The 19,629-nt window shown below is 37.8% G+C and overlaps 3 protein-coding genes across 4 annotated transcripts in view; 1 reads left to right on the plus strand and 2 right to left on the minus strand.

Annotated features, from left to right (window-relative positions):
* LOC113684642 (guanylate-binding protein 5) overlaps positions 1-19,629 on the minus strand; it is a 41,253-nt gene that overhangs the window by 15,014 nt on the left and 6,610 nt on the right. The window contains exon 2 of the mRNA XM_089201432.1: positions 60-150. Within this exon, the coding sequence (XP_089057558.1) occupies positions 60-69 (10 nt within the window). The 5' untranslated portion in view covers positions 70-150. The remainder of the gene's footprint in view (positions 1-59; positions 151-19,629) is intronic.
* Positions 7,459-10,146, plus strand: LOC149049051 (isoinhibitor K-like). Of its 2 annotated transcripts, none has more exons than XM_089201474.1 (4): positions 7,459-7,547; positions 7,945-8,023; positions 9,342-9,535; positions 10,002-10,146. In XM_089201474.1, the coding sequence occupies exons 2-3, from the start codon at positions 7,981-7,983 to the stop codon at positions 9,527-9,529; spliced, it is 231 nt and encodes a 76-aa protein (XP_089057600.1). In that variant the 5' UTR covers positions 7,459-7,547; positions 7,945-7,980; the 3' UTR covers positions 9,530-9,535; positions 10,002-10,146. The 2 variants fall into 2 exon arrangements, with proteins under 2 accessions (XP_089057600.1, XP_089057602.1); XM_089201476.1 differs by having other exon boundaries at positions 7,957-8,023.
* LOC149049052 (uncharacterized) lies at positions 10,759-18,131 on the minus strand. The gene is made up of 9 exons (XM_089201447.1): positions 17,616-18,131; positions 16,802-16,974; positions 16,085-16,262; positions 15,087-15,348; positions 14,600-14,895; positions 13,680-13,934; positions 13,037-13,159; positions 12,766-12,813; positions 10,759-12,425 (listed from the first exon to the last, which is right to left on the minus strand). Exons 1-9 carry the CDS (start codon positions 17,667-17,669, stop codon positions 11,721-11,723), a joined length of 2,094 nt encoding a protein of 697 aa, XP_089057573.1. The 5' UTR covers positions 17,670-18,131; the 3' UTR covers positions 10,759-11,720.

The raw sequence follows: 19,629 nt of genomic DNA on the forward strand, positions 1-19,629 counted from the left end.
TACAAACGTGTAATTTAACACTTCTCTAACAAAATCAAGTGAGAATTATTCAAACTCACTTACATCCATTGTTTCCCTTCGTGCTCACTCTCTGAGAAACCACTCAACGTTGGTTGGTAACTGCTGAGACACTTCAGTCTTTCTAAAATTCTTAAATTCAGAGAAGAAAAACGTTAAACATAAGTAAATACACAATTCCTCTGTTTTCTCACCACCACTTTAAAAAATAAGGTAACTTGAAACACATTCTATGAAGAGATGACGACAAACTTCCAACAAGCGGCTTGAGGAAATAACCCGAAAGTATACAGGGAAGGAAGGAATCGTTTCTTTAACCTCGATATCTTTGAAACTATCCTAAAGTAATATCAATTATTTTGCTTTTGGAATCGATATGTGTATTCAGTCTAGTTTGGAAACCAACAACCTGGCTTACTCTTTCCAGCCTTTCATGCCTAGCTGCGAAACTCTGTCGCTTCATGTGACACTTTGATTACAAAAAGATCGATCAAGTTGCCTCCATCAATTCGATCCTCTAACATGGAAAGAGTATTAGTGAGAAATAGAGTCTCGTTTGAAAGCCATATTTTGGTAATTTAGCCTTGAGGCCAAAATTCTACATCACTTGAAGACTTACACCAGCTGTAGGCAAGCTAATTTGATCTCGCTCATCAAATCTCGACAAAACAAAGAATCAAGTAATGAAAGTTGATCCCAAAGAGTGAATTTTGAGCAAGCGAAATTTTGAGAAAGGTATACATACTCTTAGGTAAGTTTCACTGACATCGGTTACTGATAGAATATTCAAATGATGCTGCTGCTTTATTCGCAAAGAAGCCTTTACTAAGGTTCATTGTGTTGTTAGTTTCGTCAAAGACGTCACGGAACTTTGTTGCTGGGTCACCCAGCTCCCAGTTAATAATTAACCTACTTAAATTACGGAGCCATAGTCATACTCAAGGTTTTATTTGATGTTTTAGCGGGCCAAAAAACCGCTTTGCCTTTAGTGTATGGTGATCAACAGAGATCAGACCAATCGCTTACGACTGTAGTTTTTATTTACATCCAGTTAAATACAGGAAATCAAAATCGCTTTACAATTTTCGTTGATTCATCGCAACTATGCATGCGATCTATGTACGTGTCTGTTGAGATTCTAGCCGCGACAACGAGAGTGGAGGAGGACAGGGGGGCGGGAGCCCGGGAGAACAGGGGCAGGAGCCCGCGAGAACAGGGGGCGGGAGAGGGAGGGAAGCGGGAGAACAGGGGGTGGGAAGCGGTATCTACACGAGGGCGGGCAGCGGGAGCAGAAATAAATAAGGCGATAGTTTATTGTTTATTGCTGGGTATTATTCAGTCAAAAGCACTCATCTAGCAAAGTTTTGAAATTTCCATTTAACATCCACCAATGCTTAGAAGAAAATTTCGGAGGCAAGAAATGTACTCGGGCTGGAAAAACAGCATTACTTCCGATGAATTTGGAAATCTCTTCAATTTGATTACGTCATTGGTCATGAGATAGCATGACACATGAGGCATGTACAGCGTCTGGTAAACTGTAGCTGTAGACTATATTAATCGGCCTCAGTATTTTGCGTTGTGGCCACGAAAAATCCGTTCATGGAGGACCTTCTTGGGAGCTCGCTCTGTACGACTGCACATCCCAAATTACTAAAGATTTTGCCTCGTGGTGCAAACTTTCGTCTCTATAACGAGATGTCAGAAGTGACGATCAAACTGTGATAACCCGGTTAGTGAAACTTATGCCCCATTCACACCAAAGCTTAAACATGTTTAAAAGTTGTTTTGTTAAACACAGTTTAATTTTTTTTTTCTTCATAGAAACTATTTAACCGAATATTTTTGACTTGAATGTAGCACATTGGAAATGCAAGTTAGCAAGTACTTGAATCCAATGGAAAATCAAGTTTTCAGTTCTCTGTTTATAATTTTCATTCAATGAAAACCAGTTTAACAAAACATGTTTTGCTGGTGTGAATGGGGTATTAGTTTAATTTAAGAAAACTGACCCGTAGTAACTTTTATCGGGAACCAATGATACCCCAGCCAGAGCAAAGGCCAGAAAATGAACATGAATATTAAGTTTTGGCACAGTTTAAAAGTTAAACCCGGGTTTCTGATCCTCTTGATTAACCTGAAGACAGGAGCAACACAATGAAGGGCGGGGGTCGGGAGGCAAAGGGGCAAGGGGGAAAAGGAGCAAAGGGCCCCCCCCCCCCCCCCCCCCCCCACACACACACACACACGAGACGGAAAGCAAACGAGGTACCAATTGCCAAAGGTCAGGTCGGCTCACAGCAATATGTCTCATTTCTGTATGCTGTTTTCGTCTCGCATTCTTATATAGACGCGGGCAAGAGCAGAATCTTGTTAGACATACGGCTTCTGTTCGAACATAATGAGCCCTCAGTCGCACTAGCGACTGCTCAGGACCTAGGATGGCGGCTAAAGAAACTAAAGCAAACACACATGTCGTGGTGCAGCGATTTTAGCAGCTGCTTTCTTTTCATCAAACATTTCTTTTTCTCATTTTGATTGAACCCCCTGAAAGCTTCCAGATCATTTTTGAAGATAAAGAAATTTTAAAAATCATTTTTAATAACTTACATCTGAACAATCCGGTTCTCTATATGTGGCAACAACTTGTCGTGATGTTTCGAGAATTTTTTAAACAACATTGAGATCACGAAGCAACGTTTCCACGGAGATAGGGTGGCATAATGCCAGTGAAACATCCTGGAAGGTATGGCTTTAGAAAACTATCTTCCTCAGTAAACCTCGCGCAACAATTTCCTTTGCCGATGTTGTTGTCGTTGTCGTTGTGCCTGGGAAATTTTAAGTGCTGGAATAAGAAGGTTTTGCTATCAGTCTATGTGGGTCAAGGAGCGTACAATTTTAGCCCCAGTGCTGAATTTCCTAAAGATGGCTTTCTGACGTTGCCACTTCATTTCTTTCAGTCTTCCTATGACGAGAAATTTAGTTGGAATGAGATGACGACGCAACTGCCAAAACCGGCTGAATTGGAAGTTGGGGTTGCAACATTTTGAGTTACACATCAGTTCAGTCGGTATTTTTAAGCTGTGTTGTTTCGTTTGTGCTTGTAGAGATATTCCTGGTGTTCCTTCACTAAGACTTCTAATCTTCAAAAAGCACTTTTTCAAGCTTTCCTGCGACATCTTTGGGGAGATCAATACTTTCATACTCTTTCTTGAGTTACTATTCAACACTTTCCACTCCTTGCCAAGTAAGCAGTTTTAGTAAGCCTCTTTTATTAAAACCATTGTGTAGAATCAAAGTGTTGAGTGAACCGAAATATTTTTTCATTTGCGTACTTTGGGAGCTCAGGATCGGTGAATGGCTATCGATTTATGTGAGGCCAAGTTATGTTAGATTGATACAAGAACTTGCTTATCATGATCAGTTACGCTCTCCATTACCGAATTAGGATCATTTAACTTTCGACATACAAATTTGTATTTGTCTTTAACCTTTTAGATTCTGGCTCTGGCAATCCAACAGGGTGAGCTTCAATGGCCAGTTTTTTTTATTGATTTTAACAATTATATAAAAACTCTAAGTCTGGCAAGACTTACAGTCTTTAGACTCTTTGACTCTTTGTTGTCTTCTAAATTGCGAAACTGATCATGAACAATGACTTAAGACTATCGTCAGAACAGATGACTCAATTTTAAGTAACAGTTTAGAGAAGAGTTAATGCTTTGAAATCGCGACATGTTATCCGTTTAAACAACAGCCCAGTGACACAGCACCACAGATATGTGCGCTTGTTATTCCTTTCTAGCCGCAAACAATACGACATTAAGTGGTAGAAGTTCACTCGGTCGATCTTTCCTGTGGTCACTTGGCGTACTCGGTTGAGTTTGGTCCCATGGGTTGAAAATAATACTCTCAGGTGATAATAAGTAGGGTAATTTAGTATTATCAACTGAGTTGATAACGTAAAAGTACTTTAATGAATTAGTAAAGGTTTATTGAACGTTCTTAGCCGGTACATATTACCAACAACGGAGAATTACTTTCCTCAGATATCCCAGTCAAACCCAACTGCTATACATAATACCACATGCATATGCATGATACTGTGTTGATAAGGACTACTTTGAGAAAGTCTCAATGGATTGTTCTTAGGAAAATACGTAATGAAAATTTGTTTGAATAGATCTCCGATTTTTCTTACACTATGGCAAATAAAATACTCATCAGTCCGAGGAAAATTTCTCTTTTTTATATTACGTAAAAAGATAGTTAATAACAAGATATCGGCAGGTAAGAGTCATCCGAGATCAACATCGTGATCACGAATAGATGTAAATCGGTTAAGAGATTTGTTGCGCTTGACTGAAAGGAAGTTGCTTAGGAAAATGTAACCAGGATGAAATTACTGATCAGTAGAATAAGGTTTATATTTGTTTTAATTACTGTATAGAGGTTAGTCGAGAAATTTGATAAAATTTCAGTGCTCTAAGGCCTAATCGAAAAGCTGTGGTTTCTAAGGGGTACATGTGTATGAAACTAAGTTACATTAACGGTTTTTTATTTATTTTTTTCACACTTGTGGAAAATTCGTGGTTGATATAGCGCGGCGTTTCGTCTCGGCCAAGAGACTCATGAGATACCTTTCGTAAATTGAAATCGAACTCGCCGAGCATCGCGCACAAAGTCCGGTCTGCGAAGTCAAGATATTAGCAGTCTGGCCCTCTCTCGCAGAAGGTTCCCAATCACTTGTTCACGAGTGACAAGATATACAATAAAAAAATTGTCAAATACCTGTGAACACTTCGTGGCTGGTATGACGCGGCGTTTCGTTTCGGCCAAGAGACTCATCGCATACCTTTCGTAAATTAAAATTTTTTTATAGAGAAATAATCGAACCTGATTAAACTTTTAGGATATCTTTTATTTCTACCACAGAGTAACCATATCATCGAACGGGAATTGTTTCATCCTTGCTAATAATACATCAATCATCGATCAGGCGAAGTTGTGAAAAAGTTGAAAATGTTTTTGAGCAAGTTGAGAAAAATATTTGGGGGCCACGGTTTTAACTAAAAACCGTGGTCCCCAAATATTTTTCTCACCTTGCCCGTGAAATTTTCAAATTTCTCACGACTTCGCCTGTTCCTGTTCGTATGTTCGGAGAAGCCTTCATGGTCATTGGCCCCCGTAAAACTCCCTGAAGAAGTCTACGACAGGTTGACGAAACGCATCGGAGAATAAAGAAGTTTTACAGCTATTGTTCGGAGAGTGCTTCTTACTAGTTTAGTATTAAAAAATTAAAAATAGATTATTTAAAAATATCTCTTAAAAATAGGTAAAAAAACTAATTAAACAAAATTTAAAAAAATAATAATTAAAAAACTGTTGAAAGAAAATTAAAAAATAACTTTAAAAAATATTTAAGAAACATAATTAAAAATAATTAAAAAATAATTTTAAATATTGTTAAAAGAAAATTAAAAAATAATTAAAAAAATAATTAAGAAAAATAATTTTAAAATAATTTTAAAAATTAGCACTAGCTTAGCAAAGACCTTCGATCTATTAGGCGGGTCCGAAGACTTGAGTTTTCCAATGCGACTTTGAATAGTCCTCTCATCGCGTACTAACTTCTCGACCTCGCCATCCTTCCAGAGAACAAGACGTTTAGATAGCACTTCTTGATGGTGTTTGGCCTCAGACTTTAGGGCTTGGCTTTTGAAATGCGACAGAGAGGAGTACAAAGGCGGCTTTCAGTGACGTGCTGGTTGTCAGGGCTGTTATTCCACTCATTGATATGCAGGCTAATTTGATAAATAAAATCCCTTCCTACTCTGTCGTATGGCACAAGGAATACATTCTTTCTCCAAGCTATGATCTCGTCATAGGCCTCAATTATATCTGATGTTGATTAAAAAATTGCAGTGCCATCGTTTAGTTTCCTCCTAATTATAAATGGTTTGTTTACAGTGTTATACTCTGGAAGGCATCTAAGCATAGCATTTTTCTCGTTTCACTCTGTCTTCTCATCCCATGGGAAGTTATGAGTATTACTAGTCATATGTAAATCTTCGCGATTGAATAAATCCGTGGTGTGCAATTCTAAATTCGCTCCCGTGTAACCATTCAAAGAAACAAAAGTTTCTTGGGAAGAATTGGTTACATGTGTCTCGGGTTAATAAGTCATTGCTATATTATCTAAGCTCTGATCGTCGCTTTGTCGAGTCTTGCCGCTTGATCGCGTAAGTTCTGAATTGAGAATCCAAAGCCATCGTAGCCTTTCGCGTCTCATAACTCTTTCCTAATTTTAATATAGCCTTTTCTCCTACGATTGCTATCAAGCGGAGGCTGGTCCATCTGTGTCATGGCCACTGCTTCTCGTTTGCATCACAATAAGTCGGCATTCATTTGGTCTATCCATTTTTGTCTGGGTTTTGATTGTCTTCGATCCGCCACGCCGCTGGTTAATTATTTTCGTGGATTGCGACCATTCACTTTGAAAAACAGTTTTGCAGGTTTTGGCCTCGTCGCTTGTTCCCCAAACTGTGCTCTATTCTTATCCCTTTTACTCGCTGTTTTTAGGCTGTTTACGGGCAGCTTGCAAACTTGCTTCTCGTCCGCCATCTGCTGCCATCTCTGTCGCCATTTTTTATTTAAGAATTGCTTTATTGAAAAAAATAATTGAAAAGATTATTAAAAAAACTAAAAAATAATTATAATCGTTCAGAAGATTATTTTAAACAAATCAAAAAATTATTTTAAACATTATTTGAAAATTGTTTTAAAAAAATTGTTTAAAAAATTTGTTTAAAAAAATCCATTAAAAAATTTAAAAATTAATTAAAAAAATTTTTAAAAATTTATTAAAAAACTAATAAAAAATTTAAAATTTTCAATATCAAATTAATCAGTACTCAGCTAGGTGAGTATCTTTTATCCAAGACATGTAAGGAAAGTTTTAATCCTTTGTCGAAGATATGTAGATTGTAATGGCGCACAAATAACTAACCTGTGAACTATCAGGGAACAATGCAGCGATTTCTAACATGAGAGGCTACGTTCCATAAAACATTGGTTTAATTTCAGATATGTTTATTGGCTAGACAATCCCGCTGCGAATATTGTGATTTTTTTTTAATGGAATATAAAGATAGCATCTCCAAGGTCACATCTGATAACAAGTTCCACTTAATTGAAGTCATGTCTATGCTCTGCAGTGATAAACATGCAATTTCTCCTTGCAACTCAAATACATTATCCAGTAAATAGAAGATGAGAATAAAGAAACACTTTCTCGCCTGGAAGATTTCATCTCGATATAACCTCAAATTCTTTCAACGTTTCTTGAAGGAAATGTATGCCTGACTTAAGGGAGAATAATTAATTAGATCTTAGAAGTGAAATGAGCTATATAAGGAGATGATGCCACCCATCCAATTTACCTCTGCACAGAGAGCCACAGCCGCACGTTCACGTTTATTTATTGCTTCAAGTCAAGATACTGAAGGAAGATAGTTCTTTCAAGAGCAGTAAGTCGTACTGTCTTCGTTTTTACATCTTAAAATTTAGTAAATCGCACAACTACCTCCCTATTTTAGATTTTGTCTTGTATAATCGTACAATTCTGAGGCAATTTAAAAAATTCGTTTTGGTGTGGGTGTGATTAACTTTGCTTCATAACTTCTTTAGATTTAGTTACCTCTTATAGGTCATGAAATCGAAGAAATTAGAATGAAAACGTTTGCAGATTAAAGCATTGCTTTAAGTATATGAACAAAGTACGGATTAAAAAAAGCGCACATGTGAGTTTTTCCCTTATTTTAATTTTTATTTTGGTAACAGCGCCTTGCATTCCCCAGCAAATGGGTAGGTACGCGATGAACCAATCAGAACGCGTATATTACTTGATAACGTTTCTATTTTCAGCTTTCTTCAAAGATTTTGCCTGATAAACATTACATAATGGACAAGAAAATTTTGCTCATCTTCATTCTCATCAGCTCTGGTAAGTAGATTAATGTCTCCAAAAGAACTAACGATTTAGTTGAATTTATCCAGCTTTTAATAGAGATACCAGAACGATTGGAAAGAATTCATTACATTATCTCTATGAGAATATCTGCTCCATTTTTGAAAAACAAGTCGAGAGAACCATTAGATGGTTTTATTCATTTTGACATCATTGTTAAATTTTTTGCATCACAGCGAACACTCAATTTCCCTTGCTTGCTGATTCTTTGGGCCTGTTGGTGAAGGGAGAGTGGAGCCAATATAAACTTCTCCTTGCGAGGCCAATTTTTCCTCCGGTTTATCGTCAATAAATAACTAAATATGGATAGCTAATGCATATCGTTGATCGACTTACAATATTCACCACGGTAATAGGACTGAGTGGAGTCCAATTCTGTCTGTAATCATAGGAGTTATTAAGAAAATCGGACGACCGCGAAGCGGGAGTCCGATTTGTTAATTACGAGTTAGCCCGGCAAAATACGAGACAACAGCGCACGCATGTGACGTGTTCTCTCCACTTACACAGGCATGACGTGTTAACTGTCTCTTTCACTGTCCCATTACACTGTCCAATTATAAGCATGAGGCGTACACTGTCCTACTGGTGTTAACCAATCGTGTTCGAGAATTTTGTTATAGTTTTGATTAAACAGAAATTAAGAGATCTCTTTTGAATAGAAGCGTGTTTTGTTCTGAATCACTACCGTTACACGTCACTACCAAGTGTCGGAGAATTTGTGTTTCGTGCATAACACATCAGATAACAAGTATAAACATTATATCAAGAGAGACAATTTTTTAGTTTAAGAGACGGTCATTTGTTATCAAAAGCTAGAAACACTGCCTTTTGGGACATTCGTCGGTTTGCATGATCGACGCAATATCAGTGCTTAGCAACAACCAATCACAGTGTAGAGAATGTAGTGTGAGAGAGTGATTTCGTGGCAAGTTATGCAGAGTATCTCTTTACACACCCGTTGTTACTGAGTGAATACGAGAGTGGAATTAAACAGTTGAGCTCAATCGAGGCTATTGATTAAGTCTAGTTCGTTAGGATTCTAAGCGGGGTAAAGTTTACGAAACAATCTCTAATAGATATCAGTACCGTGGTGAATCCACTTTCACAACCTATGGAAGAACATCATGGACAATTCTATGTCCTAAATCAAGAATCATGCCGATATGAAGAGGGAAGGGGGAATTTATAAAATAAAGCGTTCATTGATAGCCTAAATCCTTAGACATGGCTATTAGATTGTTTACGATATTTCAGAAACTAAATATTTTCTTCCTTTTTACGTTTTCTTCAGTCTTGGTGCAAGCCAAGGATGTCTGTCGTCTGCCACCAGAAACGGGTCCATGCAAGGCACATATGCCCCGCTACTATTTTGACGCGATGGTTGGGGAGTGCCGAATGTTCATTTATGGAGGGTGCGGCGGGAATGAAAACAGATTCATGACTAAACGAGATTGCGGGAACAAGTGTTACCGGACATAATTTAAGGTAGGCAACAAGTTTACAGCGGAAACATTGAAGATTTCAGTCTAATGCTGACTATCACATCAAATTATTCGTGTATAAAAAAGGCAAGGGAGTAGGCAGGGGTGGGGGGGGGGGAAGGTAAGGATAGGTTTTGGCTTTTTTAGTGGGGAATTAAATTTGGGAATATTTCTTCTCCTCCTTTGTTTTTAATCTACTGTTTGAATGTAAAATCTCATAATTAATCATCGGCAAAAGTTTCAGTCACCTTGAGGCGAAAAATTAATTGCTCGTACAAAGCACAGCGTTTACCTCTTCTATAATAAAATTCCAGTGATAACTTTACACTCAAGATAAGGAAGGCTAGTTTGGTCGGTGCTTGATATATTTTTATGAACATAGGCCGATGAAGGGTGTGTGACTTACATGAATCTTATATTAAAAACGGCTTCATAATCTTACGGAATGATTGTTTTCTTCATTTTTACAGGATACGGCTTTAGCTTAGTCTCAAGATACAACAGAGTATCACTTCAAGACACAGCATATATCCTTTTCGTGTTGTCTCAAACATTTTGGGAATGATAAAATACTAGAAGTGAGAGTTAGTCAATAAAAAATAAATCAAAATGAAATCCTCACTGTGATTTTACTGACTCAAGTTTAGTTGCCACTGCGAAGTTTCCCACAATTTCAAAATGTGCCATTTAAGTTTCGCTGTTACACAATTGAAGCCGATGCAAAAGGGGCGATGTTTTAAAGATGAGAGCCTTCCCCCACAGATGACAGTAAAAGGTTTAAATAATCGTTTATATATCAATTATGCCTACGGTTAAGTGGTTATTAGTAAAATTATCAAAAACATTTTTAAAAAAAATTTTGAAGACGTTTGCACGTTTCATTTCATGGTAGCAAATACGGTGTTCGTCATCACATGATAAGGCAGTCAACTTTCGACAAAGAATCAGCAAAACCAGCGCTACCGTTGGCGACTGCTTCGGCATCAGGCCTCGCTGGAGGATAAAGGGCTATTAGTTTCCCAGCCGCAGGACGAACGTTTACCATACCACAAAGGACCATCTTCACAATAGATTCTTGCTCTTCTTCGTTCTTTTACATTATTTTCCTTAGATCGCCAACCACCTTAAGCTATATAAAAAAAAAAGCAAGGCAGTAGGCAGGAGAGGGGGGAGGGATTAAGATAGGTCTTTTTATAAAGGAATGAAATTTGAGAACACAAATTCTTCTCCTTAGTTTTTAATCTACTATTTAAATATAAAATGTCAGATTTAATTCTTTTCGATTTCCATGACAATTTCTCTCTTTAACACCACTTGTTCCAAACTGACAACCAAAAATCACTGTTTTATACAGTGTTTTCGTTGTAATAGCTGTTTTTCAGCTGCTACATTGTTGTTGCGGTGGCGAAAGAAATCCTACTTCAAACGCTAGCCATTGATTCGCTCGCAAATTTTCAGCGTATCCAAATGTTGCGACATCCAAAGCTCGGATTTGATTGGCTATCTGAGAGTTTCTTTGATTATTGACCAATCAGAATATCTGGTTTGTTACTTTTTTTTTGCACTGAATTAGCCCTCTTCTGCACTGAATCACCTGAAAACTGCATTTATCTTGACCAATCAGAACTGAGTTATCTTATATTTTATAATAACGATATATTCTCATGAACATGGTCCTGTTAACGGTGTTCGACTTACATGAATCTTACATTAGAAAGAGGCTTCATAATTTTCACGAAATAAATTGTTTTCTTCATTTTCACAGGATACGGTTATAGCTTAGTCTCAAGAGAAAACAGAGTATCAATGCAAGACACAGCGTATATCCTTTTCTTGTTGTCTGAAATATTTTGCGAATGATAAAGTGCTAGAAACAAGAGTTAGCCGATAAAAAATAAATCAAAATCAACTGTAGTTGCCATAGCGAAGTTTCCCACAATTGCAAACTGTGCCATTTAAGTTTCGCTGTTATACAATTGAAGCTAATGAACCATTGCGACGGAAAAGGGGCCATGTTTTACAGATGAGAGCCTTCTCACAGACATGCCAGTAAAAAGGTTTAGATAAGCTTTTATACATCAGTTATGCCTTCGGTTAAGTGGTGATTACTAAAATGATCAAAAACATTTTTCTATAAAATTGAAGACGTTTACACTTTTCATGTCCGGTAGCAACTGCGGTGTTCTTCATCACATGATAAGGCAGTCAACTTTCAACAAAGCATCAGCAAAACCAGTGATACCATTGGCGACTGGCTCAGCATAAGGCCGCGCTGGAGGATAAAGGGCTATTAATTTCCCAACCGCAGGACCAACGGTTGCTACACCCCGAAGGACCATCTTCACAAAAGATTCTCCCTCTTCTTCGTTCTTTTCCATTCTTTTCCTTAGATCGCCAACCATTTGAGCCCTCGAGGCCATCATCTGAGGAAACTCCTCCAGTTTCTTGGCACATTCGTCATCTTTCGTCTCGGTGCAAAAATCTTCTTTTTTTCTTAAAAGGTTGTCGTGTTGAAGAATATCCATCTTCTTCAGGAGTTCATTTTCCTCTTCTGATTGCCTTCGTCTTAGCTCCTCCAAGGACTCTTCGATCTCTCCCTGAGGACGTTCTTTCATTCGTTCACGAAGCTCTATTTTCTCCCTTTGGTGTTTGGCGATCATTTCTGATAACCTTTTCATCATCTTCATATGTTCCTCGTTTTTCTTTTGCATTTCCAGTAACCGCTCCTCTAGGACATGTTTCTCTCGGACGAAAGCATCTCGTTTCAGCTCAGCCTCCCCTAAGTCTGCCTCCCTCATATTCTGTAATTGCCCTCGCTCCAGTTCCATCTCATTTCTCATTTCCTCTTGCATTCCAGCTCTTTCTTCTTCTGATCTGGTAATCAGCATTATCATCTTAGCAAACAGAAAAAGACGATCTTACTGCTAAGTGTGCTAACGACGAAAGTTAAGGTAAAAATCTCAAACATGGTCACTCCTTGGTGACCAATCCTGATATGTGCAGCGCTGATCAAGGACTTTATTTTCGGAGAAAGAATGGATGCATTATAATATTTTCCAACTACGAAAGAGGGGATGGTGAAGCCAGTACTTTGAAAGTCAGTTCTTTTGCATTTCGTAATAAAATTACTCAAAATTGTAACTATTTGTTATTTTCTCCCTTTAAATAACAACATATTTATAACGTATTAGGTAAACAATGATATATTAAAACTAAGCTAAAAAGACGGTATACCTCCTTCTCTTGTTCTTGATTTTCTTGCTCTAAGCGAATCCGCTCTTCCTGAAGAAAAAAACGTAACAGAAACAAAGTTTAGTTTGTCGCAGTCAACCGTAAGGTTAGTTTTATAGGAGCACGCACAACTCACCACCCAGTCTCAAGTAACAACTGTTAGGCTTTGCATTTCTATCGGGTTTTATTCAGTCCATCGGAGTATTTCGACCCTTCTTAAACGCTAGTCCCACCGTACTGACTTTTCTGAAATATTATCATCCCACTAACTTACCTCAAGTCTTCTCCTTTCCCTCTCCATGTAAGCTTTGGCTGCCAGCTCTTTCGCTGCACGTTCGTCGAAATCTTTTAGCTGCCTTAGGACACTAATGTATTGCTTTGTTTCCGCTGCTATTTTCTAGAAGGGAATTAGTAAAATAGCAGAAGAACATCGATTAGTTGAGATGCGCACATCCCCTGTAACGTTCAGCTCCCATCCGGAAATAAGAAACCTCTTAAATGTCGAAGAACAATTTGGCATATAACATAACACAGCATGAACTTGTATTTCAATGAAAAACCATACACTTTTGATCAGATCAGGTCCAAAACATTTTCTGCAAGTTCCAAAAAAATTTGGAAGTGCCAAACAGTATTCGTTTTTTAAAAAGCAGCCCATACTAACGTTATGATGATTTGTCAATCTCGGTCTTTTTAAGTGGCCTTGGTGTAAAGCAGACTTTGGTAGCTGTTCACCAACAAGCATTCCATTAAAATGAATAAATTTCAACATTCGTTTGAAAAATTTTTTTTTTACTTTGCAGTCGGTACAATATCCGTCAATTTGGCTCTTATTTGAAGTGGAGAAAATGCCTTATTTCCATTCAGGATATGAATCTACATCAACAAACTAATCATTGGAAATAATGTTTTCTTACGGGATGAAAATCGGCAAACGCATCAGCAATGGCATCTTTAGCACCCTTTGCTTTTGCATCGTAGTCGTCTTTGATATGTCGGTAAACTCTCAGGATGTCATCAAATGACAATTTCGAACCATCTCTTCCCTGCAGCTGCTCGATGACTGGATCTAAGTGTTTTGCTTTTAGTTTCAACAGAAGATTTTCACATAACTGTTTCGTTAATTTTGAATTATTCGTCTGCCACACTTTCAGCTGTCGGCTGAAGGACGTCTGAAATTACATCGCATGAAGAAAAAATAAAACAATTAAAAATTAAGTTTAAAGGTGGAGAATGCACACCTCTAAAGCAACCCAATATATATTACAATGCGAGGGAAATCGTTACATTGTTTAAAAAGACTGACTCCTGGAATAAGTTCATTACTGGCTTAACCCTACAGTTTTCAAGATCTCATTAGTAATTCTCCTTACTATCTCTATCACACAATTCTTCTGATGTCAATTTGGAAAATTTGGCATTGCATTGAGCAATAATTCCCTAATTGATATTTTACTTTATTCTCATCGCTTGTCTGCTTGATAATATATTGATATTGTAAGGAGAAATTATCTCCTTGTGACTCATGGGAGGTGAAGGCTTAACAAGATTTCTCAGCAAAGTTGGCTTACATTACCCTCACAGCAAGTCACTGCAGCCAAGTTCAGGTGACTTTTGTGTAAATTACCTAAATACCACACTTCTCCCGTAAGGTTACAATTTTCCCCTTGCGAGAAAACTGCTCAATGAACTTGAGACAGAAGAGTCAAGTGATATTGGCCTGCCCCCCCCCCCCACCCCCCCAAGCATTGACTTGGATAAGTGAGCTACTGAGGCTAATTATAAATTCGTCTTAGGCCTGTATCTTATAGTCATAGTTACAGCTGAGGAGCTTCACCTTAAGTTGCCTCAGTTGCTTCTCTACAGTATTTGTTGAAATGCCGATCATCTCCCTCAAGAGCAGTTCTTCAGTTTCCTCCAGTGCGGAGTTGTGATAGGCACGTATTTCGTCATTATCACATGGCAATACTTCAGACAGTTGTAAGGTCATAAGTTCGTCATATTTCTGCTCGCAGGCTTTTTTGGTTTCAAAACATTTTGTTTCTACAAACAGGTCCCAAGCACATTGTACATTTGGCACAAAGCCAGGGGTGTTGATTGCATCAACGTACTGGGTTACCAAAGCGGCTAGACCTACGACAAAACAATCCTTGGTTTGTCAATAAGTACTTTCATTACTGTTCCCTTCATTTGGCAACTATTAGAGTTTTCATTCATGAATCCAATATGACCCCAACTTATTCCATTCACTGTTTTTAATGAGACACGTTATTATTGTTAAACATTTCTAAAGCAAAGAAACAAAGGCGTATAAAAACACGTACCTTCCCCAGTAACGAGCTCTCCTTCTGTGTAACTGTGTTTTGGGACCAGTATGGACTTAATCAAGTATTTAAAGTCCTCCAATTGGCGCAAAAATTTTGCCTGTAACTGATCCTTATTCTCGCAGATAGTTCTCATTATCTCTTCATCAGCTGTAGGAAGAGGTAGGGAAAACGCTTCAAAACCAGGAAAGAATCCTAAGATGCCCTCAGCCACCTTCTGACTCTTCTGACTCTCACTTCCGGAATCCTCCTGACGGAAAACCTGTGTGAAGCAATTATCAATTAACAATCTATCAAACTAATTACATTCTAGGAAAGTAATATTCACCACAAAGTTAATCATACGAGTACCAATCTCCACCCATCGGATGCTGTGGTGACAACATTTTGGGGAATTGAACTATTCTCGTCCATTGTTAATCATTTTAGGAGGCGAGCGTGGCCTAGTGGTTAGGGCGCTGCACTTGTAAGCCGGAGGTCCCGGGTTCAAGTCCTCCTCCCTGCCACTATGTTGATTTGTCTTCGGTGGCCCCGAATTCAACTCCTGCACGCTTTGTAAATAGCCAACTGGTCTGCCTCCTACCAGTTGGGGTTTTTAACGAGTTTCTGTTCATTTACGATATTTGTTTCCTCATTTACAGTGTCCCCAATTAGCACAGCAGTGCTAAATACGCTGACACTTAAATAAAGTTATTATTATTATTATTTTATTATTATTATTATGTAGATACCAGAAATGAGTAACATCCTCCATGAGAGACCAAAATCGATAAATGCATAAGTCAAAATGGCCATTAACACCTGTACTCGGAAAATGAGTAATGAAACAAACTAAATTTGTATATCAAGTAGTGAGAAAAATCAGTGCTATTCAAAGAACTCAAGTTAAAAAAACGAATTTTTCGATAACTACCCAAGTAAGTTGACAATTCTGAACCCGAAGTTCAATCGATAGTTATATCTATATCGTGATAATATTAAACGGTTTGAATTCTAACCTTTTTCAAAAAGTAATCCTTTATGTCCTTACAATCTTCTGGCACAGCTTGCGTTACATCCCTCAGCAACCAAATAAAGAAAGGAAACGTTCTGTGAAAGAATTCTGTCTCGTTTTGGTGAACAGTCGCTCCCCTGTCGGATCGCGCGTGAATTCGTCCAGAAAGCTTTGAAATAAAGCTAAAGAGCAATTAAGGAAATCTCAACTTTAATGACATTTATATATAATAAGAATACTAACGTTTAAAATAAATACACCTTCTCTGCCCCTCGTTGAGAGATAATGATATAGCACAACACATTTCAGTGTCTTATGACCAAACGTAGAATAATAATGCGGCAATCTGAACAAAGGAGCAAGGAGCTAATGAGAACTCAAAGTAAGAACAAGCAAACAGCATGAAGCGCGATAAAGAAACGGGTGACTCAGTCGTGACGGGTTTTGGTTTTGAATCTGATCGGTTGAGATTTTGGCGCGGTTGTTTTGGAACAATCACAAACAGTAGTATGGCAAGAACCATGCATTTCCATTTTCGACACTTATTGAATACTGCTCTATTGCTATCAGTAATCTTACATCACGTACCAGGATTTTTGTCCCAGAAGCGAACTAGAAGTTTTTGGACGCAAGAAAAAAAAAACAAAGAATGCACAGAGCGCGTATTATTGGCAACACCTGTAGTAATGAGACAATTAAAAGTTTGATATAGCAAGGATACTCGAGACCCTCGAGATCACGCCTTGTGGGGACACCGCTTGAGTTATAAATGAGCACGGAGGCCAAAAGAACAGTTAAAGTAAATATCTGATTATCGTCACGGCCTACACCAGAGGCAGCGTCAATCCCTTCTGAATCCAACAGCACTACTGTAATCTCCCTGCCCCTTGCGTCCTAGATCATAAAAATTCCAAAAAGCTTCAGGATGCGGCAAAGAAAACCATTAGCTATGTTACGACGTGCAAGCTAGCGCAACTGCCTTTTGGTGTCCGACATGCATCAAGAGCGAGACTTCACAACTGAGGATAGGGTTAGGGAGAAGGAGGACGATTAATTGGATAATGGATTTTGGGTCTTTTCGATTTGAACAATCAGTCTAATTTCCTACTGATCAGCTGTGGCTAGACTGGTTATTCAGGATTTCTGAAGAAAAAAAAATTGAGTTATGCTATAGGTGGCATATCAAACTTTACAAATCTCACCGATCCTTTACAAAAGTGCCGTGTATATGACCATCATGTGTTTTGTAGAGAAAATAAAGGTACAGAAAATGTTCCTGAGACCACATTAAGTCTTAGCATCTAGCTAACGTTTGCAATGTCTACCGTTAATTCTACCCATCTACGTGCTTTTTCTCAGGAAAATTCAGCTGCCCTTAATAGGGTGGTGTAATCCACTTCAAGAGGTTCCTTGTTTCGACACATAGTCTAGGTTTCACAAGCAGAATAATCTAAACATTGCAACCTAAGTACATGTATAGTTAATTTTATAAGGAAGATTCACTCAATTACCAAAGCAAAGGTTATGGCTCACACCTTATATTTCTCAGGCACGATCCACATCCAGATTCCCATGGTCTCCGCCACCATTTTGTGCCCAAGTGGGAATACCTCCGGTTGATCAAAGATTTGGCTTAAAATGTAAGACTTTCCTTTTCTGTACGGACCAGCGATGGACACAGTGCAGACTGGGCCTGTTGTACCATAACAGAGGGCAAGGACCGATTAATTTTATGATTGAAAGAAAACTTGGTAGTGTAAACCACAAAATACCACATTAGCCGGTATTAATTTATCGGATTGAAAGAATTAAACAAGCATATGTCACTTATCAACCTAACTTGCACTTAAGTTCAAAATAAATAAACTAAACATACAAATTTTTTATTATCATTATCATCGGTTTTATCATTATTATCATTATCGTTTTACGTCTAATTAATGTTATTATTCGTCCAGAAATCTTTGAAATAAAGCTAAAGAGCAATTAAGGAAATCTAAACCTTAATGGTATTTATATATAATCAGATTACTATCGGTTAAAATAAGCACATCTTCCCTGCCCCTCGCTGAGAGTCAATGACATAGCGCAAACTAAATAAGCAAATGCTTTATTACCATTATCATCATTTTTATCATTATTATCATTATCGTTTTAGGTCTAATTCATGTTATTCTTAACATTTTTTTAATAATTATTTTTATTACTACAAGGTTAGTTTCTTATTTCTATTTTTTGGTAAACAGACCAGAGAATTGTTTTGCCGTTAAAAGTTCATTATTCCATTGTCATCATCGTCATCGTTATTATCAAACTTATTATCAGATTTTATATTCATTCATGTATGCTTTATTTATTTAGTGGTCTAATTTGTCGTTCTTCTATCTTCATTCTTAAATCCTAGTGGTAAATACTTGTCACAATAGAACTTACAATCTTCGTCACTGATACGTTTCAAAAATTTCCCTCTTTCCCCTTTTTTTTTGAAAGTATTCCTTGTTGTTAACAAGAAAACTAGACCTCCTGAAGTAAAAAACCTCTCAACCTGATTGAGAGGGGGCGGGGAGTTTCGACAGAATTAGGCAAAAGTTGTGGTCTATAGTGAGACTCGCAGCAAGACGACTTGCAGGTAACGGGCACAGTGCCCTCCCCTTTTCCTCCAGTTATTTTAAATTTTTTACATTTGAGGTATTTCTTATCTAGAATAGAGAACAGACCCGTACTTATAATTTTCCTCAGTTCCCGAAGGCTGTCCTCAACAAAGTACAATGAAGAACGTTTCTCCTCTGTTTTAAAGCATTGGCGAGTTCTAGAGTTCCGCTGATAGTTGTTAGGAAGACAGAGTGGGAGTGCTCCAGCTGAGTGACCTACTAACAAAAATAACATTTTTGTTCATATCTGTTTCTCTACGAGGGTGGCTGGCGCAATTACTTCCAAAATTCACAGCAGAAGAAGAAACACGGTAAAATGTCGTTTTTCCACAAATGGCAGTAATTTAAGAATTTGATTGGCCAATTTGCCGTTATCGATAAGAGTACAGAGAAAGCTGCTGGCGTCAACGTGTCATGCAATGGTAACGAACTGAAAGAATCGTTTCGTTTGACGTCGATTTCTGGCTGCGCCTCGTGAGTCCACAAAATTTTGACCAGTGTGATGACTAATATCGTTTTCGATAAAAGTACAGAACACGCTAAGCCAATGTTGGCTTGTTAAATTTACTGAGGTTCGATTCCCCATGGGGACCCAGATTTTCTTGTTGTCCCACGCTCGTGAGAAGCCTAAAAATCCCTATCCGTGTCTTAACAAAGTCCTCTCAATTTGTGAAAACACGTTAGGTGAAAACCTGAACATGACCAAACATTTTGCATCTAGTAAAGTTGGAAAGCTTTTTGAAAAAGTGTCAAGCTTCAACCAAATATAATTAATAATCATTTTTCAAGACCTAATAATATACATGGAAAAATTACTTAGTTCTGATTGGTTAAGATAGATGCAGTTTTCAGGTCATTCAGTGCAGAAGAGAGTTAATTCAGTGCAGAAGAGGGTTAA

The sequence above is a fragment of the Pocillopora damicornis genome, chromosome 3 (assembly GCF_964200805.1).
Source record: "Pocillopora damicornis chromosome 3, jaPocDami1.2, whole genome shotgun sequence".
Lineage (NCBI taxonomy): Eukaryota > Metazoa > Cnidaria > Anthozoa > Scleractinia > Pocilloporidae > Pocillopora > Pocillopora damicornis.